We start from the raw sequence: 24,082 nt of genomic DNA on the forward strand, positions 1-24,082 counted from the left end.
CATGGCCTTTCTCGTTTAATGGCGGCACAGCCTGAGATTTGGCTCCTACAGCAGGGGCGCTGCGGCACTGCCCTGAGGCCTGGGGCGGTCCCAAGCTGGGGGGCAGGGACGTGAGGCCAGAGCTCGGGGGCTGACACTCCTGCTTATCCCTGGAGAGGACACTCAGGCCCCTCCAGCCACAAGGCGCCAGAGACTTTGGTTTTTGTTTGTTTTCAAGTTTCTGTCCTCAAGGAAGCTGCCAAGAAGGGGAATTAAAGGGGGTGCTTCCTGGGGGAGCAGAGGGGTTGGGGCTGGGGAGTGGGAGGCGATGTCCAGGTCTCAGGGGGTGAAACTCCATAAACTCCAGAGCTCATCGTTGGGAGGGAGGACTGAAAGCGGCCCCTCCTGCCCCACTGAGGGCCCAGGACCCGATCCCAGGACCCTCCCAAGCCCTGAGGAGGGGACACATGAGGGTGGGGCCCCAGTGTGGGAGGGGGAGAGAAGCAGAGCAGAGAGTAACACAGAGAGAGGCAGAGGGAGTTGGAGATGGCACTCTCTCAGAAGGAGAGAATGCTTCTGTCCTGGGCCCCATCAGGGTCTGAGCCCCACCCAGGAGACCACCCAGATGAGAGCTGAGCCCAGCCAACCCAAGCTCCAGATCTGGGCACTGCAGGGAACAAAGCCCAGGAGCGGGTGGTTCGGAGGTCAGGCGGTGACGAGTGGGGTGGCCTTGCTGGGAGTCGGCAGGGGCAGAGGCAGCACAGCAGACACGGAGCCTCAGTCCCACCAGACCTCAATAGGTAAGAACTTCCAGAGGTCAGGCTGGCCCATGTGCAGCAGGGTCCTGAAGGGCGAGGTACTCCACTGGAACGGGGGCACCTGGTCCCACGTGGGGCCACTGGATGCCAGGAACCGCAAGGCCTTGGCCAGCGCCATGCTGGTCACCTGGGGGCCAGGGCAGAGCAGGCTGCTGAACGCCAGTCCAGGCTGGGCTCCAAGCTGCCCCAACCAGGAGGCCCTGACTCCCACCCTAACTTTGATACCACCCACAGCCCAGTTCTGACCCTGACTCCTGCCCTACCATCTGCTTGGACCCTAGCCTTCAACCCCATTCTTCCCGGTGGGGACAGTGGCCAGGCCCACCCACAGCCCTCAGGCCTGGAGAGGGGCAGCACCTTCATATCAATGCCCCCATGGGAGCGCTGCTTCAGAGCCTGGAAAGGGTAGGAGCCGTTGGCTGGGTTGAGGTCAGAACGGGCTGAGATGGCATTCTCCGCATTGGCCTGGGGGCTGCAGGCTTTGCACAGTGACAGGGGATCATGCAGGTAGTCATTGTACCTGCATGTGGGGAGGGAGGAACATCAGTCATGTTGCGGGGGGCCCAGGAGGAAGCCAGACTCCCACCTAACACTGCCACCTGCTTCCAGTGCGCCCAGTTCCCTCCCATCACCCAGGGCTCCCTCACCCCTCCGCCTGGCCATCCACACTCTTTCGGATCTCTGTCCAGGCGTCACTTCCTGTGGGACGCCTCTGGGATCCCATCCCCAGCCAGGCTAGGAACCCTGTTCTGTCCCTTTAGAGCGTGTCTCGGGACTCGGACTCAGTGCTGGCTGCACATCCACATCAGTGAGTACTTGATGGATTTCTGCCTCTCCCGTGAGACAGGTGCTCCCTGAGGGTAGCAGGGGACATGCTCTGGGCTGTTTCGCCAGTACTAAGCATAGTGCCCAGCACACGGTGGTTACTTAAGCATCCTCACCTATTACGTGAGGACACCAACAGGTCTCATGCTGAGAGCCGCTTCGGTACTGCTAGGCTGGTTGGTGCACATTTCCACCATCGCCCTGCCAGCCCCCCAGGCTGCTTGTGAGGGTCTCATGAGTGATGTTAAAGGGCATAGAAAGCTCTGCATGACTACGCTCTCTCCCCTACACACCTCATAAGCCGGATCATGGATTCGATGTCATTCACCATCGACTGGTTCCTCCGGAAGATCTGGGCCCGAGGGCTCCCGTCGTAGGAGAACCAGTCCCCATACTGGGCCACCAGGCCCTGCAGTCCACTGGCATTGAACACAGTCTCAAAAGACCTGCCGGGTGATAAGCATGGTCATTCACAACCCTCACTGACCTCACCTGACTGTGGCCGGGGAGTGGAGGGGCCACACCATCATCACCAACAACCGGGCTGGTCAGGACGGGGGTAATCATGTCTGGTGCCGGGGAGTGCCTTGGTGTGGTGGCCAGGCTGGGGCTCTGAGGTCCGAGAGACATGAGATCAAATCCCAACTTCACTGATGGCAGTTATGGAACCTTGGAAAAGTGAGCATTCTCTCCAGGCCTCAGTTTCATCATCTGTGTAATGGGAACAGGAGCGAAGGCTCCCATGTATATCGTGGTTGTAAGGATGAAATGAGATAACCCACGCAAAGCGCAGCGAGCGTCAACACATGATGGCCAGCGAGCGTCAACACACGATGGCCACGCAGCCCATTCTCAGCAGGCCCCGCTGGGAGCCATGGCGTGGGTTGGCCCCTAGCCTAGCCACTCTCCACTCAGCTGTGGGTACACACAGTGAGGTTCTGTGGATGCTAACCTAAGCCCAAAACTGCCAGGGCTTTTGTGGCTGAAGAAAGGGATAGGGTGGGCTTCTTAGTTCTCTGTGTTTAAAAAACCACCTGGTTTTTAAAACAAGTTAAGAATCCCCCACCAGCGTGGGGAGCTGACTAGAGGTCAGGCAGATGCAGGGTGGAGGGACATACGGTATGTTGTAGCTGGCCCAGTAGGTCTTCTGGTAGAGTTCGGAGGTCTTATCAGCCACCACGACCATGCCCCTGGGACCAAGAAGAGAAGTGGGGCAAGGGTGTTGAGAAAAGGTGGGCACTGCCCTGCTCAAGGATCCCCCATGGCTCACCATTGCCTGGGGAGTGGATTATGTTCTGAATCCTTAGCCCAAATCAGGTGCTGCCTTCTCTTCCCTGTGGCTTTCCTTAGACATTTCCCCTCCCAAACATGTTTCAGCATGCCTCCGGGCCTTGGCTGGGCAGCTCCCTCTGCCTGGAGCGTCTGCCCTTCTTTCCCAGGGTACTCACGGGATCTGCTCCAGGATGGTGAGCACCCTGCTCCCCGGGCTGGGCTTGCCAGGGACGAATGCCTTGTAGTCCACGATCATCCACTGATTGTTGTACCTGCCGTGCCCAATGACAGAGAACTGAACGCACCCTGGGGGCACTGCCCCAGCCTCCTCAGACCTCCTGTGCCCCACATAGCCAGGAATCATGGGGTAGCGGTGGCCTCGGGGTGCCCAGCTACCCAACTGTCATTCTGACACTGCAGCTTGACCAGGTGTCCTCAACATTTCTCTCATCGTGCTGCTTGCCTGCTCCAGAGGAGTCTATGACTCCCTAGTGCTTGTTGCAAAAAGGTCAGTTCTTCTGCTTAATGTTCAAGACCGTGTCCAGTTCCAGTGTCTGGCTCAGAGGGCCCTCATCTACCCATGACCACCTCTTCAGACAGCCCTTCCCACAATTCCAAGACTTATGAAGTTTCAAGTTCTCTGGGGGCCTTTCCCTGCATAGAAGAGGGGCAAATCCTTTCCTTCCCTGAGCCTCAGTTTCCCCATGCATCAAACAAGGGAGGGCACTCTAGGACTCCTTCCAACTCCAGTGAGAATCTGTGAGAGGGCTCTGCAGAGGGCGTGGGGTGTGTGTGGCCCTGGTGCTATGTCAGGTCTCCTGGGGGTCTGAGTATAGGGGGAAGGCTGGTTCCCAATTCTTAGGTAAGGAGGCCAGTTCCAGGAGCCCACTCACGTGCCACTGTTAAACCTCTTGAAGATATCTGCCCAGGTGTCCCCGTCCAAGGCCAAGCGGTTGGCCACGATGTTGCGCACCCACTCTAGCACACAGCCCTTGGGCTGCACATACTTCCACAGGGCCGCGTTCTTGTTGCCAATGGTGGTTTCCAATGTCACCTGTGGGAGAGTGGAGGGGACACAGCACTGAAGAGTCACCTGACTTATAACCAGGGCAGCGCTGCATTAATCATAGGTCACCTGCTGACTTCAGTTTTTTAGAACCTCATGCCCTGGTTTAGGGGCATGTTCCTCACCTGGCCCTTGGATGAGCCCTCAGAGGGATTCATATCATGCATCCAGCTTTGCTGTGGGGAACAGCCCCTGAGAGAGCCCAGGAGGCTGCTCCCGTGCACCCACACCCCCCACCAAGTCAGTGAGCTCTTTCCCCAGAGAGAGAGCATCCCTTTTCTACTCCTTCGTTGCAGTTTCGCATGGAAAGTTGGGTGGTTTGAGGCCATTAGTCTGGCAGACAACCACAATCCCAATGAATTTTTATAGCCCTCCTGGGAGAAACATAGCATGGCTATTAATGCCCCTTCCTCCTGAAAGGTAAACCGAGGCCTGAAGAAGCCAAAAGATTTGTCAAAGATCATGGCTGGGAAATGGGTGGACCAAGATTTGATCACCAAACTTCTAGCGCTTAAATGAGCGCCTGTTCCTCTGCAGCGCGATACCAGCACGCTTCTTCCTCTTCTATACAAAGTGGGAAAACAGTTCAGATAGCAGCAGCCATAGATGCAACGTCTGAAAGAGGAATCTGCTGAGCAAGCCTCTCACTGCAATGCTCAGGCAGGAACAGCTTCTACTCCGTCCACTCTGCACCTTCCTTGTCCCTCAACCAGCTGCTCTTAGCACCAAACGCCTCTATCAGGATTCAGAACAGCATGGCTTCAAAACCCCTGGCGGGCAGGGGAGCTCTCCACCTGGGGCAGTGTCCCTGGAGTCTGCAGGACTGGAGGGGAAACACATTACATCTTCATGTCCACTAACATCAAACTTAAATTAGCTTCTCCTTCCCTTGAAAGAACAGGTGACACACCACAGAGATTATCAGCCGCACTGAGACCACCGCCACCAGAAATCACAGGTGCTTTCACCACGCGACAGGGTCGCACATTTCAAAAGTATTATTTATGCTCCTCGTTCCTTCTAAATTATAGTAATTAGCACACCTGCTTGCAGAGTTTGTTATTTAATGTGTTAATAAACCAGCATGTTATATTAAAAGTTTGCTTATATAATATTTTGATAAGCGCACTTCCATAGCATTGGTTTCCTTTATAATCCAATACATTTTGGTTTATGCTTTTAAAAACATTCTGAGAAGGGCTTCACAGCCCCCCAGACTGCCAAAAGGATCTGGCAAAAATAGTTAAGGACCCTGATGGAAGGTAAATTTCTTGCCCAGACACGTTCCAGGTAACTGGACTGAACCATTTTGAGTGCCCCCTAGCTTCGCTCTTCCTTTGACCCCGGGACTGCGGCAAGGTTGGGGGGGGGTCCCCTCACCTGCTGTCTGGCCCTCTCATGCTTCTTTCCACATTTAAAGGGACTAAATTCCACACTCCTCTCAAAAAGTCGTAGAAAAGGAAAGAGCCCCTCCTTCCCCTCCCCCAGGGAATTGGCAGCTTCTGCACTGGGGGATTTGGGGGAAGCGATGCTTTTTTTCTCCTCTGCAGTGTTGCCCTGGCGATCGCAGGGCTTGCTGGCCCAACTGGGAGTGCCAGGAACAGATTTCTAAACGAGTCTGGATGCCAGCCAGAAAAACCGATGAAAACAACACATCATAAACAACATTTACTCAGAAATCTGGGCCAGGTTTGGAAAGCAAAAGGGAAAATCAGTATGAGAAAAAGCAAGGTCATACAGGAGAGGGATGTCTTATCTTAAAGACATAAAAACAAAATAGGGCCTCAGAGTCAAGGACATTTCAAAAGGGCCCCAAGACTAGCGATTTCTGAAGAGTTGATACAATGTGGAATCCCAGACTGGCAGCAGATTTTGGCGGCCCGGGTAGGGTCTGGGAGTCTACACACAAGAAGCCCGCCTGGTGGTCCAAGGACCAGGGCAGGAACACAGGCCTCAGCCCTGGGACAGTGGTGGGGGCTGCATCCCCCTGCCCACCCAGAGCTGCTGGGTGAGAAGCCACCCTGGGGAGGAAAGTGACACGGGAGGGAGACTTACCAGCCCGCTGCTCAGGATGTAGAAGTCATCACCAGAGAAAAGGGAGCCAGGGTAGGACGAGAAGACCCACTTGTTGCCAGGAACTGGGGGGGAGTTCTCTGTGTGGGGAGAGTGAGCCCAGCGGGGGGCAGGGGTGCTAGTCAGACAAGCCCATGTGGGGAACCCTGCACCCCCAACCCAACAAGACTTGGGAGTCTGAGCAATAGGCCTCAGCGGAAGCCCCCATCCTTTCTGATATTTAGCAAACCAGGCTATTGACATGCATATTTGTATGTGTGTGTGTGTATAAAAAGGAAAGCTGGTACCAAATACACACACACACTTTGTTTACTAAGCACCATTTTTGGCTTTCCTTTTTTTTTAATTGCAAAGATTTATTATAAAAAAGATAATTCAGAGGGGTAATACCCCGAAGTCTGAGCTCATAGACTTTGTTCTTTTTTTCCCCCAGCTTTATTGTGGAATAATTGACAAATAAAAACTGTCTATATTTAAAGTGTACAATACGATTTCATATGCATATACACTGTGAAATGACGACCATCATCGAGCTAATTAACACATCCATCACCTCACATAGTCACCCTTTTTGTAAGTGGCAAGAACACTTAAGGTCTATTCTCTTAGCAAATTTCAAGTATACATGACACTATTATGAACTATAAAGCTGTATATTAGATTCCCAGAACTTATTCACCTTAGAGCAGAAACTTCGTGCCCTTTGACCAACATTTCCCTATCTCCTCCTCCCCTAGCCCATGGTAACCACCATTCTACCCTGCGTGTATGAGTTCCACTTTTTTAGACTCCACAGATACTTGAGATCATGCAGTATTTGTTTCTCTTTGTCTGGCTTATTGCATTTAGCATAATGCCTTCCAGGTTCATCTGTGTTATCAAAAATGACAAGATTTCCTTCTTTTTTGTGGCTGAGTAATACTCCATGGCATATATGCATGTATATACTTACATGTATAAAACATTTTCTTTAACATTCATCCATTGATGGACCTTTAGGGTGTTTCTATACTTTGGCTATCATGAATAATGCTACATGAACATGGGAGTGTAGACATCTCTTAGAAATCCTGCTTTCATTTCCTTTGGATATGTACCTGGAAATGCGATTGCTAGATCATATGAGAGTATGGGTTTGGAGGGAGGAGACCTGGGTAGAATGCTGTCTATGGCAAGTCACTTAGTCTTTCTGAGCCTTGGCTTCCTTATCTGCAAAATGGGAATAATAATCCCTCACCAGCACACAGGGCAGCTGTAAGTATTTGATTTACAGTCACAAAAGTAAAGAACTTCTAGCACAACAGCAAGTGTGCAGTAGGCCTACAAATAAGAGCACTATATAACCAGACCAGCATTTGGCAAGGGCTGGGCTCCAGGCACAAGGACTTCTGGGGTAGGTGTGAGGGCACCTGGAGGGGATGGGCCAAAGGAGACACTTCTGTATAAGCAATAAATAAAAATAAAAAAGGGCAAAGTTGTAACCAAACAGTTTAAACTAGAAGGGAAAACAACCAACATTAATGCTGGTTTTTAGGAGCACGGGCCAGGATGGGTCATAAGGGATTTTTATTCCTTCTTTGTGCTCTATCATATTTTCTAACATTCTTAATTACTTAAGAACCTGTATTACTTAAGTAATTTGTTTTAATTATTAAAGTCAGTGTGGGAGCCAGAAAGTGAAAACAACCCAAACATTCACAATAGGTGAATGGATAAACCACACTGTAGTCAATCCAGACAATGGAATATTATTCAGCCCCAAAAAGGAATGATGCCCCAACACAGGCTACACCCTGGATGGACCCTGAAAACGTGGTGAATGAAAGGAGATAGACGCGAGAGAACCATTACTGTATGATTCCATTTACATGAAATATCCACAGTAAGCTGATCTACAGAGACAGAAAGCAGATTAGTGGTTAGCAGGGGCTGGGACGGGGGAACTGTAGGGTGATGACTTAGTGGGAACGGGGTTTCCTTTTGCAGTGATGAAAATGATTTGGGACTAAATAGGGTGGTGGATGCACAACTTTGTGGATGTGCTCAATGCTGCTGGATTGTTCACTTTAACATGGTTAATTTTATGCCATGTGAAGTTCAGGATGACTAAATAAATAACTACAACCAGAAATTCTTACAAATTAGTGCAGGGTTATATGAAGTTCTAGAACAGGCAAAATGAACCTAATGGTGAAGAAATTGCAAAAGCAGTTTCCTGGAGAGAAGGGTGGAGACTAGGTACCAAGGAAACAGGGAACTTGCTGGGGGTGACGGGAATGTTGTCTATCTTTACTGAACGGCAGTTACATGACTGCATACATTTGTCCAAATCCATCAAATTATACACTCTAAATGTGTATTTAAGCTATCCATCATAAAGTTAATACAAACAACAACAATGAACTTAGTCTGGGATGTCATTTATCACCCAGCAGAATGGCAAAAATTGAAATGAATCATAATACCCAGTGCTGGCAAGATTGAGGGCACAGTCAACACACTCATAGACTTGGGGTAAGCATAAAGTGGCCCAACCATTTCTGGAGGCAATTTGACGGTATCTATCTAGAGACGTTTAAATTATGCCTACCCTTTAACCTAGCATTTCCACGAGGAAACACCTCTGGGGGTCCCCCTCCTTGCTGCAGCACTGTTTGAAACAGCAAAGACCTGGAAATCGCCCAAATCCTCAACTGGGGACTAAAGTTTAACATTCAGCTGCTGAAAGGTGGACAGAATGTGGCTGTATCAAAAATTCTCCAAGGCCAGCTTGAGCAAAAGAAGCAAGTTGTGAACAATCCTTATGGTATGATCTTATTTATGTTTGTTTTTTTTAAACCAAAAAACAACTTTTTATGGAGGTGAACTGCTCTACATATAATAGTGTAAAGGTGGATATATGTCACTGTGCATTTGTCAAAATCCATACAACAGTACTACTCAAAGAGTGAACTCAAACGTAAACTGTAGCCTTCAGTTGATAATAATGTATCAATATTGGTTCGCTGAATGTATCACCCTAATACAAGATGTTAATAACACAGAAAAGTCCTAGTGGTGGTATATGGGAACACTCTATACTATCTACCCAATTTACCTGTAAACCAAACACTTCTCTAAAATATAAAGTCTGTTAACAAAAAAGGTTCATATATACACATATAAATGCATCCAAAAAATCTAGATGGATCCACACCAAAGTGGCAACACCAATTTCCTCTTAGGTGGAGTCTGGAATTTGGGAAGAGGGTTATCAAGGGAGCTGTGATTTCTTCATCAAAAATTTGTGGCAGCAAGAATATATTTGCCTATTACTAATGTAAAAAAAAAAATTAATTAAAGCAAAGGAATATCGATGTACATTTTTTAAAAGCCTAGAAAAAAACATAACCAAATGTTTACAGAAATGATCTCATGGGTTATGGGGTGGCCAAGTGATTTTCATTGTGTGTGTAGTTTGCTGTATTTTCCAATTTTCTGTTACATACGTGTTAGAGTTATGTAGGTTTTTAAAGAGATATTAAAGTGTTCATGGATACATAGCAGAGAAAATGACAGACCTACAGCTACAGATAATACGATGAATCTCACAGATGTGCTGAGCAAAAGAAGTCAGACTCAATGAGCACATGCTGCATGTTTCCACTCACGTAACACTCAAACTCAGGCAAACCTAATCAATGCTACATGTAAGAAGTCAGGAGAGAGTCCATGCCAGGGTGGGGACAGTGCCTGAAAAAGGACATGAGAGAAGCTTCCAGGGCTGAGAATGTTCTGTTTCTTAGTCTGGGTACTACACATAGGTGTGTTCAATGCACCACAAGTCCAGCTGTATACTATGATGTGTACACTTTTCTGTATAAATATCAATGTAGAAGTTTACTTAAATTTAGATTAAGAGGCATAGTGGTTATTTCCAAACCAGTACTGTATAGTTGACATCCTTGTACACACACTCCCTCAGAAGAAATCAAAACATTTCTCTAGGGAGAGAGCTGAACCAAGAATCTGGACCATGGGAGTGACAGATTTTGAATTTTATTAGATGCCAACTGGGGTCCTCTTCAAAGTGGCCATGCCAACTCACATTCCCATTAGCAGTGAATGAGGGTATACCTTTCCTCACCCTCTCACCACCTCCTTGCAACATTAAGTTCTTAAATTGGGCCAAGAAGGAGACACTGCAAAATCTGAGATTGACCAGATTGCAGATCTGAGATTGCAAAATCTGAGATGGGGCAAGGGATAGGAGTGGGCGGTATGGGGTCCTTGGGCCTTAGCTACAGAGTTTTTACATTTGGCGGGAAGAATATATTTGTGCTTCCCTTGTGGAGTTATTTGCTGTAATTCTTCCTGGCCTGCACCCACACCATCTGCAATGTGACTCTGCAGTTCGTTACCTCAAACAGTGCGGTCTATTTCCCCATCTCTCAAATCTGACTAGTCACTTGACTTACGCGGAGCAATAGAGTGCTGTGCTGATTGAAATTATCTGCCCTCAAAAGGCCTGCCATACTTGCCTGCCCAGATATCGCACGAACAAGCCTGAGCTAGCCTCTGGGAGCATGAAAGACCATGTAGCCCAGCTGCTCCATCACTCCAGCTGATAGCCAACCCCCAGACATGCAAATAAGGCCATCTAGATCAGCCAGCTCACCCCACCTGACTGCAGAAGCATCAGTGAGCCCAGTCAAGATCAACTAGGCCTAAGCCAGAACAACGAAACCACTCAGCTGACCCATAGGCATGGGTCACATAAAAATAAACAACTGTGTTTTAACCTTTTGCTGTTTTAAGTTTGGGGTGGTTTGTTATGCAGCAATAGCTAACTGATATACCTCGGGGAATAAAAACTTAAAGGAAATAAACATGTTAAAAATAAGATGAACTCTTAGAATGGCTCTAAGGCCCACACCTAACTTGCCCCTCCCACCCCACTGTGTGCCCACATACATGCTCTCACACACAGAGACCCACATCCACATCCACCCACCTTGGGGACCTTCCCTGAACTGGAACCAGTACTTCTTGATGATGCGCAGCATGTACTGGTAGGAGTTCCAGGTGTTGTGGGCAACCAGGAGATCACTTTGGCCAGGCAGCAGCTTGATGAGGGCAGAGCAGGAGCCAGAGCCTACGACATGCTTGGTCTTGGTCTTATTCAGGGCTGGCTCTAAGTCTTCAAGGTCCCCAGCAATCTGCAACAGGCTGAGGAGGGCCGGGTGCTGGAGGGGTCCCATACCATACCTGCTGTGAGTGCCATTTCACACCCATGTCACAGAGGGAAAAGATGAGACCCTGAGAGGTTAGGTGGCTAGTCCAAGGCCATCTAGCCAGGAAGTGGCAGAGCTGGTACTGGAACCCAGGTCTGTCTGACTGTAAGGTGCATGGCCCTTGCCCCTACCCTGTCCACTCTGGGGGTGGCACTTACAGGAACCCCAGGGGTTTGATGGTGAACCTCCCAGTTGGAAAGGCCACATTGCCTTCATAGCTGTCTTCTAGGCCTTTCAGCTGCAGGAGGGTCAGCCGCACCTAGGGGGAAGGGGCAGAGGGCAGGCTCACATCTTCTCCTGCAATGTGAGGGGCTCCAGCCTGGAGTCCAGACAGAGCAGAAGAAGCTCAGGTGTACCCTCCAGGCTCTAGCCAGCCCTGACCCTCACTTAACCATCACCCACCCCTCTATGCCATCACTTAATTAACTATATGTTTCTGCCCTGTGCCAACCCCAAATCACCCACACTTAAGCATCCAGCACAAAACCACCTCCTCCAGGAAGCTTCCCAGCCCACCCTGGCCCACCATCAACTGCTCCCTGTTCTGGGTTTAGCTACCGGCTGCACTGCTGTCTCAGCTGTCCCATGCAGCCGACTTCTCCCCATTGTGACTATCATGTATATCATCAATGTGTTCCCCACAAGGCCTTGGCATATACAAGCTGGGCATATACAAGGTACTTAGCAAGCATCTACAAGATGGATGGATGGACAGACAGGCAGGACTGGTAGATGGGTGGATAGATGCTAAGTTAAATGGAAGGGAAGAAACAAGAGAGAAGCAACTGTCTAAATGGGTGGGAAGGAGGAGGGAAAGACAGATGTCCAGTCAGGCGCATGGAGTAGATGGACAGGACAAGATGGATTCATTCCTTCATCTATATTTATCCAACAAACTTGTACTTATAAAGCACCTACTATGCGCCAGCACTTGTGCAGGGGAGATCACGGTGAACAAAGCAGATGTGGTCCCTGCCCTGTCCTCAGGGGCTTGAGTCCAGTTGAAGACAGACTCTGAATACCTCATTAGAAGTGCAGGGACAGGAAGCTGGGGTAAGGACTGGATGGGGGTCAGCCGGGCAGAGGGGCAGGAGGAAGAGGGTTCCAGGCAGAAGAAAACAGATGCTCAGAAGCCGAGGCAAGAGGCAACACATCTTGTTCAAGGAACCAGGACGAGACCGGGGGGCTGGAGCACAGAGCAGGGAGGTCAGTCGGAGACAAAGCCAGGCCAGGAGAGGGTGAAGGAGGGCACTCAGGCCACACTACGGAGCGTGGGCATCCTCTCCAGAGAACCAAGCAGCCCCTGGCAAGATTTCAGAGCGGGAAAGGCAAGGCAAAGGTGACAGATCAACAGAGAGGCGTCTGGACAGCAGGAGGAAGATGGGGAACGAAGCACATAATGGGGTCTGTCAGAGGCGGTGGGCAAGTGGACGGAAGGAAGCATGGGAAGGTGGACAGACAGACAGTCAGATGAAGGACAAGCAACCAAGCGGGGTACACCAACAGCAGTGTGGAGAGGAACTGACATCCGGGCTAAGATGGGCAGTAGGTGATGCATAGGCGTGTGGGTGGGTAGATGAGTGAGCTGCCAAACCAGACATGTGGATGGGTGGATGGGTGGACGGATGAAGGAGGGAGGGAGGGAGGGAGGGAGAAAGGACTGGCTAAGAAGAGCAAGAGACAGGCAGGTGGGCCAGCTGGAGCCACAGCAGCCACAGTGGTGACAGGTCCCCAAAGCAGACTCCACCCACTGCCCCCTCCCACAGAGCACGTGCGCGCACCCACCTGGTGCCAGTAAGCAGTGTCCTTGTTCAACGCCATCTCATCCTGCATCCACTCCAGGTTGGCCTCTAGGAAGTTCTTGAGTCTCTCGCAGTAACCAACTTCATACTCGAAGGGGCCACAGTAATTTACCACCGTGTTCATCCAGTGCATGTAGATGAGCTGTGGGATGGGCAAGGTGGGCAAGGGCAGAAGCGGGCAGCCATGCTGCTCTCTTCCATGAGGACCCCACTGGCTCCCACTTGGGCTCAGAGCTCTCACCCCCAACCAGGTCTCCAAGAGCTGAGACTGAACTACCTTCAAATTCTACCAGGCCGGTGCAGGTGGGGCCACCTCTGCACCCTTGCTCACACCAGCCTCTATCCCTGAAGGCCCTTCCCTCCCATCCAGCTCTCACCCCCACAAGGGCCCAGGGCCTCTGGATGTCCCTTCCTTTGAAAGCCCTTAGTACCCAAAGTCTGTCCTAGGTTATACTCCCTCTGCTACTGGGGACCCTGTACTACATATGCATTTGGTCAGTCAATTACCATTTTTCTGAGCACCTACTATGCTCTAAGTACTGAGGACACAGCAGTGAACTCAATGCCTAGAGTCACTGGCCAATGTCACATGAACAAGCCTGGGCTAGCCTGCCAGGAGGGGAAGACCACATGAGCCAGCTGACAGACAGCCAACCCCTAGGTACTAGAATGAGGCCATCTAGGCCAGCCGCTGCCCCAGCTGACCCGTCAGCTGACTGCAGAAGCATCAGTGAGCCCAGCCAAGATCAGCCAGGCCCGGCCTGGAATTCCAAAACCACCCAGCTGACGTTCTAGCAGTAGGAGATCTCACTGTGCTAAGGGGAAGCAGACGGTTGTCCACGGTTAAAGTTAATGGCACTCTATATGTACACGTACACATTCAAACCTCACAATTCTGTAAGGAACATGCTATTAGCAGCAACCCCACTTTACAGCGGAGGAAACTGAGACATAGGCAGGTGAGCAACTTACACAAGGTCATCCAAGTAATGAATCAAAGAGGCAAGATTTGAACCCACAGAAAGATGTGGATTTGTTATTTCTCAAAGCACAGATATTCACTGGGCAAAGGTTGGGAGGGTTACTTCCAGCCATAACCCTCACCACACTGGATATATTCCCAAAACAGACAGGTCAGCACAGGAACTGTGGAAGCACTCACTGCCCCGAGATAGACAGCTTAAGACCTCTGTGTATCACTGAACTTACCTCCAAATTCTACCAGTCCCTTGAGGCCCAATAAATGCCACCTCCCTCACACAGCCTTCTACTACTTCCAGAAGCATTTTCCAAGCACCTGCCCTATACCAGACTCTGGGCCAGGTCCTGGGGACAGGCCATGATTACCACCCACAAGAAGCCCACAGGCCAGTATGGGAGGGGGCAGAGCAAACCGGTTAGAAGCAGAGCTTCAGGTCAGACAGAGCTGGGTTTGAATGCTGACTCTTTTACTGACTGGCTATGTGACCTTGGGTAAGTACCTTTGCCTCTCTGAGCCTCAGGGGCATCTGTCCAGTGCGGGTGGCCATGCTTCCCTTGGGGGCTGGTGTGTGGGCTCAGTGAGATAATGTGGGCAGAGCACCTGGCACTCCTTCCATGAGAGCCTTGCCTCAGTGTTCCTGGCAGGTTACAACCTTGAGAGATGCAGTCATGTCTCATTCACTGCCGAGCACCCAAAACAGCACAGGCCCAGTACAGCATCTGACCACCTCCCCAGACATCAAGGCCGCAGAAGGGCGCCCCAAACTGCAACTGGCTGTCACAATAAGGGGTGTGCGTTTTACCAAGGGCTGTCCCACTGTGTACTGTCTCTGTCACATGCCCTTTCCCTGTCACCACCATACATCTCAGATCATCTGTGTTTGCCCATTCCCTGTCTCTGCTCTACACGCTGTGCTATGTCACAATACTGCAATCTGGTCACCGATTCAGCCTCCGGTGGCATTTGAAGGTCCCCACATTGGGGCTGCTTTGAACACCTCAAGCACATCCGCGGCTACACGTAATGGGAGGGCGGGGGGCACTGGGTCCTAGGGCGTGTGTGTTACACAAGTTAATGCCAAGTTATTTTCCAAAGCGGGTGTCACACCTGCACCCAGGGCATGGGCAAATGGCTGCCGCTGCACAGTCTCACCTGCTTCTGATCGCACCTCACTTCTGAAATTTATAATATCAGTTTTATGAAGCCCTAAATTAAGTAAGGCAAAATAATATGTTGTTTAAGGATTCATCATATGTAGTAAAATTAGTTTAACAAATGTAAGGGAGTGGAAATAAATGTCCAGCCACTGATGGGTAAATAAAATGTAGAATATTCATATAATGCAATATGATTTGGCCACAAAAAGGAGTGAAGTACTAATATGCTCTGGAACATGGATGACCCTTGAGAGCATGATGTTATATGAAAGAAGCAGGCACAAAAGGCCTCATATTGTATGATTCTGCTTATACAAAATGTCAGGAATAAACAAATCTGTAAGACAAAAAGCAGATTGGTGGGTACCAGGGCCTAGGGGGAAGGGGGCACGGGGTGACTGGTAACAGGTATGGGGTTTCTTTCTGGGATGATGAGAATGTTCTGGAATTAGTGGTGATGGCTGTCTAACCTTATAAATATGTAGAAAACCACTGAATTGTACATTTAAAAGAGTGAATTTTATGGCATGTGAATTACATCTCAATATGAAAGAGAGAAGGAAGGAAGGAAGGAGGCAAAAAGACCTAGCACATTAGGATGAGGGGCCCCTGGGGTGGGGGAGGTAGGGAGTGGGGTTTGCAGGAGGCTTCAGTGGTATCAGTAGCACTCTGGGTTTTAGTCTAGGTGTTCATTTTATTTTTATGCTTCATAACCTGGAATACGTTAAGAATCTTTCATATGCATCAAATGACATACCTAGTGTCGATTTTCAAAGAATGCATGTGAACCTTTTCTCCCCAGCTAGATGGAGGGCTGGGGCAGGGGCACCACTCTGCACACCCTCAGAACCCTCCAAATCTTCCCGGGGAACAAGTTGGGGGGGGTCGGGGGGAGGCGGGAGCCCCCCCCTCCCCGATCAGCCACCTGGCCCTTACCTCCTCGGACACAGCGGCCTCCACCACGCCCGCGGCGTAGGCCTGCAGGCTGTCGCTGTAGCGGCCGTTGGTGTGCAGCTCCAGAAAGGCCCACCTGGAGGGGAGGAGAGGGCCACTCGGTCAGCGCAGGGCCGAGCCCAAAGCCAGCCTCCATGACACGCGCAGCCGCCCCCAGTGTGAAGCCACAAAACAACGCAGTTATGAATGGCCCTTCGTGTCCATGCCTGTCTGTCTGTCCTTGTGTACTTGTCAAGTTAAGAGAGGAACTGCTTGCTGGGCCAAAGGGCACACATATTTTTAATTTTAATAGATAATGACAAACAGCCTCCACCCAAATCTGTACTAATCAGTATTCCCACCCTCACAGTCATACCAGCTAGTATCTATTGGGGGCTTTCTCTGTGCCAGGGACTCAAACAGATTCAAATCTATTAACTCATTTAATTGTCGTGACAGTCCAAAGACCCAACAAAGTAGGCATGGTGGTCTCCGTAGTGGAGAAGAGGAGGAAATTGAAGCAGAGTTGGGGAACTGCTGCTCCTCTCCCTATACCCACGCACTTTTCTGTGTGACTTTGCAGCCCCTCCCAATGGCCAAGTATCCTTTCCCCACCCCCTTGATTTGAGCTTGTCATGTCACATGACTTGCTTTGGCCAATGGAATGTGGGTGGGATTGTGTGCCAATTATGAAATTAGCCTTCAAGAGGCCTCTTGTGCTCCTGCTTGCCCCCTTATGACTCTGCCATTGCCCCGAGAAGAACATGCCCTGGCCAGCCCGCCGCTCCTTGGAATAGAGAGACATAAGCTGCAGACCAGGTGTGCATACCCACAGCACGAAACAGCTGCCCTGCCTGCCCTGTGGATCCATGAGGATAACTGGTGGCTGTTTTAAGCCACTGGGTTTGGGTGGGGGGCAATTGTTACACAGCACTATTACCCAATATTAGTTGATACACTTGCCAAGGGTCACAGAGCTAGCAAAGGGCAGAGCCAGGGTTCAATTTCAGGCAGGCTGGCTCCCGCTCCTCCCGTGAAGTAGTACTTCTCAAACTCCGATGGACATCCAGGTCTCTTAAAGATCTTGTTAGGGAGCAGATTCTGATCAGAAGGTCTGGGGTAGGGCCTAAGAGCCTGTGTTCCTATCTAGGTCTCAGGTAATGCCCATGCTGCCAGTCCTGGAACCATACTACCATATATCCTGCCTTGTTACAATGCACAAACTCCTGTCTGTCCCTTGCTTAAAATGAATTCCTATCGATCTTTTTTTATCTTTGCTAAGGTGATAGTTGAAAAATACAATCATGTTGCAATTATAATCCTTTAGTTGTTACATATATTTTCTTATTTTTATTGGTCCTTTATAGCAATTTGGTCCATGTCTTTTAGTCATTTTTCTCTATTGTGGCTTTTTTCCCCCTATTGACTAGTGAGATGATCTATATACATATTAGCCCTTTGTTTGTCACTAATGTTGAAAATATTTTTGTATTTTAACTGATTGTTGCCTTTGTTTGCCATGTAGAGGTTTTTGTTTTTTGTGCAGCCAAATCTACCCATCTTTTCCTTATGGCTCTGGATGTCATCCTTGCTCCAAGGACACAAAATACTCACCCAGGTGATTTCTGTAATTAGGAGGGAAACATTTGTGAAGGCAATTTCCATTAAGAAGCCAGGACAACAGGAAGACATTAATGAGACCTTGAAGAAGAGGCTGTAAGACAAGAGACAGCCAGGTGCAGCCAGGACAGCCTCATGGGAAGTTGGCTGAAAAGCCACCTAAGAGCTCCAGGACAGGAATAGCTTTGCCCTAGACAAGACTCAGGAGAGGAAAAGACTATCAAAATACCCACACTTGATACTTTGAGCAAGCAAGCCTCTTGGAGAGCCTACCAGATGCCAGACACCGAAGGTATGCAAGAGTGAATGACATTCAGCCCTGGCCTTCAAAGAGCTAATGGTGGGCAGGGGGACTGACATGTAAGCAGATAATGACATAACAGGGTAACTGCTATGCTGAGAAAAGAAATAAAGTGCCAAGGGAGTGCCCTGAGGAGATATGTTCCTGATGCTGCTGAGTAAAATCTGGGAAGGCTTCATGGAAGAAGTGGTGGCTGTTCAGGGTTTTGAAGTTAAGTAGGAGCTTGCCAGGTGGAAAGAAGAGGGAGGGTAAAAGAAGGAAATCTGAGCTCTGAATGTTCCAAAGCAAGTAACATTATGGCCAGTAAGATAGAGCTCTAGAGATTGGTTAATGAAAGTCCCCAGACACTGTGCTTAGCACATCACATGTTTACTTATCTCCAAGTAAATTCTAAATTCCCTAGATTCTCTCAAGGATCCTGAGACATGAGTTTTATCCTCTCTACTTTACAGATATGGGAACCAAGGCTCAGAGAAGTGAAGTTACTTGCCCAGTCACACAGCAAGTGGTAGATCTGAGATTAAAATCCCAGAGCATGAGCTCTGAGCCTCTAACTCAGCTGAGCTTTGTGGGGTTTTGCTTTGGGTTTGTTGGAGTAAGGGGCAGGGAGTGGAGATTCTTATCAAAGGAAGATGAGATCCATGAACTCTGTGCTCACAACTCACAGATAATCACAGATAAGGACAGAAAAACAGAGCAACTGGAATGAAGATCTCAAATTTCAAGGACAGTAGAGGACAAAAATCCAGACATCAGCTGAATTCCCAGGTCTCTCTCTTAGAGTGTAGCTTTAGGCAAATTACTGGGCCTTGGTTTCCTCATCTGTAAAGCGGGCACAGTGATTCCAGCTTCAGAGGGTTGCTATGGCATCTGCCAGGAGATGATAGCACACATTTTATGCTCATTAAATATTTATCTTAACACAAATCTAGGAGTGGATTTTGGAGAAACCCATTAGATTTGGTGATGGGATGTACATTTATAACAGGGCCCAAATGCAGATCCTCTAGTGATTAAAATATATATATATATCAGGGGATCAAGGGAGACCATACACAAACTACATAAAACTAGATATGCTGTTCAGACACACAGCTTGGTTATTAAGTGAGAGGCCATTGGTCTTCCCAGATCACATATGGTAAAATTAGTTGCTCTTTCAAGGGGGAAATGGGCTCCATCAAGGCCATGGTGCTGAGGCCCCTGAGACAGGCAGTGGGTATGAACTCATCACAGCCCTCAGAGATGCGCATGAAGGTCCCTGTTCAAACCAGCATTTTTCACCAAAGCCAAGGAAGACCGGACCCTCCTGAAATGTCCATCATTAGGGGGCTGACACAGTTATCTATTCAGACATGCAATGGGTTCCTTGAACCATGCAATGAAATGCCATTACCTGATGAGATGTCAGAGACTTTTTTTTTTTAAAAAGGTTGGAGAAGAACAAATGGTAAACTCTGGATAACCCTATGTATACAAACATTACGCATCACACACACACACACATACCTATACACACATGCATGTATGTATGCTTAGGCTTACTTATGCATAGAAAATTCTGAAAGAAAGAACTAACATTGGTCATATACGGAAAGAAAGAATGGAGGGTGGTATCACCTCCAACATCCCTTCTCACCTTTCTAAACTGTTAGTTTTGTGAAAGTTCACTACTAGTACAATAATCACAAAAATTTTAAAGAGAAGTGCAGTGTGGCTTCTTTCTACCTGGGCTGAAGGAAGAAGGATGAGTGGAATGTGACAGGTGCCCCCACCCACCGGCCGCAGGACCACAAATATGGAATTAGTCACTGCCCCTGCTCAAGACGTCGCCTCTTGGGCATCTCCTTGGGTGCCACCTTATTCCAAAGGGCAACTGGGGTGATTCAGTGTAGGTGGGTTTTATTCATTTTGCCTGAGTCCTCAGAAAACCCAGAGAGATGGGTTTCTACCTCTTTCCAGAACACCTTGGGTGGAGGAGGTTCCCATGCATGAGATTTTGCTCTAAGCTATGGAATTTCAGTGCTGGAACCCCTGAGGCTGATACTTGAGGATCCCTCTGCTGCCTTTGACCCTAAGCCCTGATAAATGACTCCTTCTACAACCTACCAACGTTGTAACCATCCCCAGTCACGGAGATGAGGCAGCTGCCCACAGCCACTGCAGTGAGTGTCCAGGCAGAGATCCTGAAACTGTGCCTCTGACCACACTTGCTTGCCCTGCCAGCCTCAGCTTCCTCATCTGTAAAATGGAAAGGCTTGAACATCAGCAAATGGCCTCTAGAACCCCTGCCTGCTGTGTTGATTGACACCTTAAAGAAACTCCACCCCAGTCCCTGGCCGAAAGAAAACCACAGAGGAGAGAGTGTTTCTAAAGTACGACGTGCCTCTTTGGCTGCTTTTTATTCAGAGATCATGTCCTTCCTCTTCCTGTCTGTTTGGTTCTAAAATAGCTGATCTTTTATGACATAAAGTTGACAAAGGTTGATCAATTGGGTTCTTTTGTTTTTAATGCACTTCCTTGACAAAAATTAAAAGATGGCAGCATTGAACCTGTTTCCTCCCCTTTTTTTTCTGGAAAGACTATGGGCCACACTGTGACTTACGCCAGAGGCAGCTAATGACTGAAACAACTCCGGGGTCTAATGAAGAGGCACTCTTCATGTGAGATGGGTGGAGGGTCACAAATCTCCCCTCCTCACCACCCTCGCTTCAGGATACCTCACCCTGGGCACCATCCACTATGGGGATGCCCCAGCTTATCTGTGATACCACTTCCTTTTCATTCTTGATGGTATGTGTATATTTATCTTTTGTCATTTTTCGAAGAACCACTTTGAGACCACTTTTTCGTGTTTATCCATTTTATTCAGCTGGGCTTCTGCTTGTTGGATGGCTGAGTTGGGTTGTTTCCCTGCTTCTTAATAGGTTAATTCCCTCTTATTGCTATTCACTTCCTCTGCAAATCACTCCAAGGTGATCTGCACCAAATAGCTGGTTGTGGGGAAAGAGGAAAAGGCCAGGCTGGAGGGGTCAGCATCTCCAGGACCAAGGCCAGAGCCAGCTAGTACGGGCTCTACTTCTGGGGGCATCTCTGATCCCCAAGCACCAAATCCTAAACGTTTGGGGCTACGTGGGTAGTGTCAGTCCAAAGTCAGATATGGCACAACTGAGAGAGGAGAATTTGCCCTGACAATCCCAGGACCCCCGGTGGCAAAATCTGGGTGACAGAAAGGAGGAGAGGTCTCAATTCTAGGTGAATAGAGTCAAATTTCTGGTCTCCACCCTTCAAAAGAAGAGTCACCCACAGATCAGAGTTCTGCTGATCAAGGGCTAGGACACCCCAGATGTCTTTCTTTCATCTTACCAATACAAGAGATTGTCTTTGGGGACCTCAGTCTCCCTGCTTATAAACTGCAGGCTTCTGATACAGTTTTCCCTACATCAGAGCCCCAGGGGTCACAGACTCAGAGAGAAAGGGACAGTCTGAACAGAAAAAAGGCTGTAATGAGGTGAGAGAAGTGTGGAAGACACCTGGGCTCACGTCTCATGTCTCAGTTTCCCCAATGTAAAATGGGAGCAGAGGATACCTGCTCCTACTCTTTTACTCATTCCTTTCTTCAGAAAATAAACAGAGGTCTTTTCTGTGATCCCACTGAATTTCCTTCGAACCCCACCTTCATGGGGGGAAACAGGCTCAGAGAGGTAAAGTGATGTGCCCAAGGTCACCCCATGATGGAGCTGGGCCTGGAAGAGCTTTCCAACCACAATCAAGCCCTCTCTCCCCTTCTCCATTTTCTCTAATTCAGAGCAACACAGCCCAGTGGGGGCCTCCTGGGAACAAAGTCCCTCCCTATGCTGGGGCTCACCTCTGCTTTCTCCCCAGCTGACATCCAGGCAGAGATTTGTCATGCCCCCTTGGCTCTGCTAAGCGGGACCAAAAACGTGTGAGTCAGCAGACAATGGGTCACCAGATTCCCAAGTCACAAAGCCACAGACCTCTGGTTCCCTCTATAGATGCCAGTCAGCCTCGTGGCCTCCTCTCCCTGGGAGCCTTCCCAGATTAGCCCCATCCAGCACCTGTGTCTGCAGCAAATCCCCTCCCCACAAATCTCCTCTCTCCCCCGATCTGATACCCTCCCAAGTGTCTCAAAGATCAGAATGGGGTGTCTTCAGTGTCCCATATCTCCCCAACACCTGCAAGAATTAATGCATACCAGCAAAATGGATAGGGCAGCAGAGGGCTGCCATGCCTGCTGCAGACAGTAGTGTAGTCAAAGCACTGGGATGAGGCCAGGAGGGGATGGGCTGTGGGATGCAGGGCTCCCTATGATTCCCCAGCACAGCCTGTATCCAGGGCCTGAGCCCTGCTGACAAGGCTTTGAGGCAGATTTTCCCAGTCCTACTGACTCGGTTTGCCTTTCTGGCACCGTCTATCCCCCCACTGAATCAGCTTGCTCAGCTCCTCAAGGCCAAGCACACCAGGTGAGTGAGTGAATGGGCACAGCCCCAGAACAGGCCTGAGAAGGGCCACCAGTCAACCTCCCAGACACAGCACATCCACCAAATCTGAACTACAGTTGGGGAAATAGGAGTTCAGACAGGTGGAGTTAGGTGAGAGTCACACAGCAGAATGACAGCCTAGGTCCCAACAATAAGAACAGTGATCATGACTGCCGAGGATGGAGCACTTGGCTCCATACTAAGTATCTGGCCAAGCAACTTTCCCCTGGAGCAGGAAAAAGGAAGGAAAAGAGATGCAGAGCCCAAGCAATGAAACTAAGTCTGTGTGAACTTAGAGACCCTCTGTTTTCACACTGGCCTGGAACCCAGGCTCAGTCCTGCTGCCTTGTTCTGGGATGGAGGCAGGGGGCTGGCATCCATGGGGTAAGCTGCAGCCAAGAGCTGGTCTCCTGGAGAGCCATCACCATCACCACCACCTCCAGGAGGGTAGGAGGGCTGGCCTCCGTGGACTGACCCTGATGGAGGCACTGTGGTCTGGGTGGTGGGCACCTGGTCTTCAGCGGATCAGAGGTACAGTCACCCCTGGCTGAAGATAAGGGACTGGTCCCTAAGAACCGAGGGATGCTGCATTAGCCCCCACTCAGCCAGGGACCAGATCCTGAGGCTGTGCTGCAGCCTCAGAGGAGGGAAGCTGACCCCCAGGGAGACGGGCGATGTCACCAGCAAGCGACTGGCGCTAGGGACAGGCGGATGCCCGCGCAAACCCCTCCCCCGGCCAGTGCCGCGCGGAGTAGGGCCAGCCCTTACCCGGTCTCGCGGATGGCGTTGGTGAGGTTGGCCCAGGCCACGGCGTCAGGGTGGCGGCCATCCACCAGGCGGAGCTGGCCCGTCTCTGCGTCCAGGAGCACCGAGCGGCTGCGGGAGGTGGGTAGGACCTGCCCGTCGTGCCCCCGGTAGTCCTCCGGGGCTGGGATCGCGCCCGTCAGGCCGCTCAGAAACAGCCCGACCAGCAGGGCCAGCACCAGGGCCAGCGCCAGCGCCCGCGTGAGCGCCCGAGCGAGGCGGCCGCCGGGGGAGCCGTACAACGGGGCAACCATGACCGCGCCGTGCCGGGCGCCTCAGCCCGTCTCACGTAACTACACACAGCCGCGAAGGGCGGCACCGGGGCGGGAGAGGCGGAGGGGCGGGGCTTGGGCCGAGCTCTCCCGGGGCGGGAGGGGCCCGGGGCGGGACGCAAGGGCGGAGCCATCTTAAAGGGCTCCGGAGCACCCGTCCACTTGTGCAAACCCTGCGTGGCACACTTCACCGGCAGCTTTCTATTTTTCAAACTGTCAAACCTCCACAACAGTTACAAGAATGGCAGCGTAAATACCCATATGCCTGCCGTCAATTGCCAATGGAACAAATACCTATATGTCTACTATCAAAAGCTAGAATTTGGGCACATTTGATTAATTGATCCAAAGCCACTTCTCACACCATACACAAAGTACAAACTCCTAAATGGTGAGGATCTAA

At 50.0% G+C, this 24,082-nt stretch overlaps 1 protein-coding gene across 1 annotated transcript; it reads right to left on the reverse strand.

The window, feature by feature from the left end:
• PLBD2 (phospholipase B domain containing 2) lies at positions 1-23,734 on the reverse strand. The gene is made up of 12 exons (XM_036929429.2): positions 23,372-23,734; positions 16,184-16,277; positions 13,092-13,250; positions 11,465-11,565; positions 11,027-11,241; positions 6,016-6,113; positions 3,788-3,948; positions 3,071-3,166; positions 2,741-2,812; positions 1,916-2,068; positions 1,155-1,317; positions 1-924 (listed from the first exon to the last, which is right to left on the reverse strand). The coding sequence occupies exons 1-12, from the start codon at positions 23,659-23,661 to the stop codon at positions 757-759; spliced, it is 1,770 nt and encodes a 589-aa protein (XP_036785324.2). The 5' UTR covers positions 23,662-23,734; the 3' UTR covers positions 1-756.
• Between the last annotated feature and the right edge of the window lie 348 nt (positions 23,735-24,082).

The sequence above is a fragment of the Manis pentadactyla genome, chromosome 14 (genome assembly GCF_030020395.1).
Source record: "Manis pentadactyla isolate mManPen7 chromosome 14, mManPen7.hap1, whole genome shotgun sequence".
In the NCBI taxonomy this organism is placed as follows: domain Eukaryota; kingdom Metazoa; phylum Chordata; class Mammalia; order Pholidota; family Manidae; genus Manis; species Manis pentadactyla.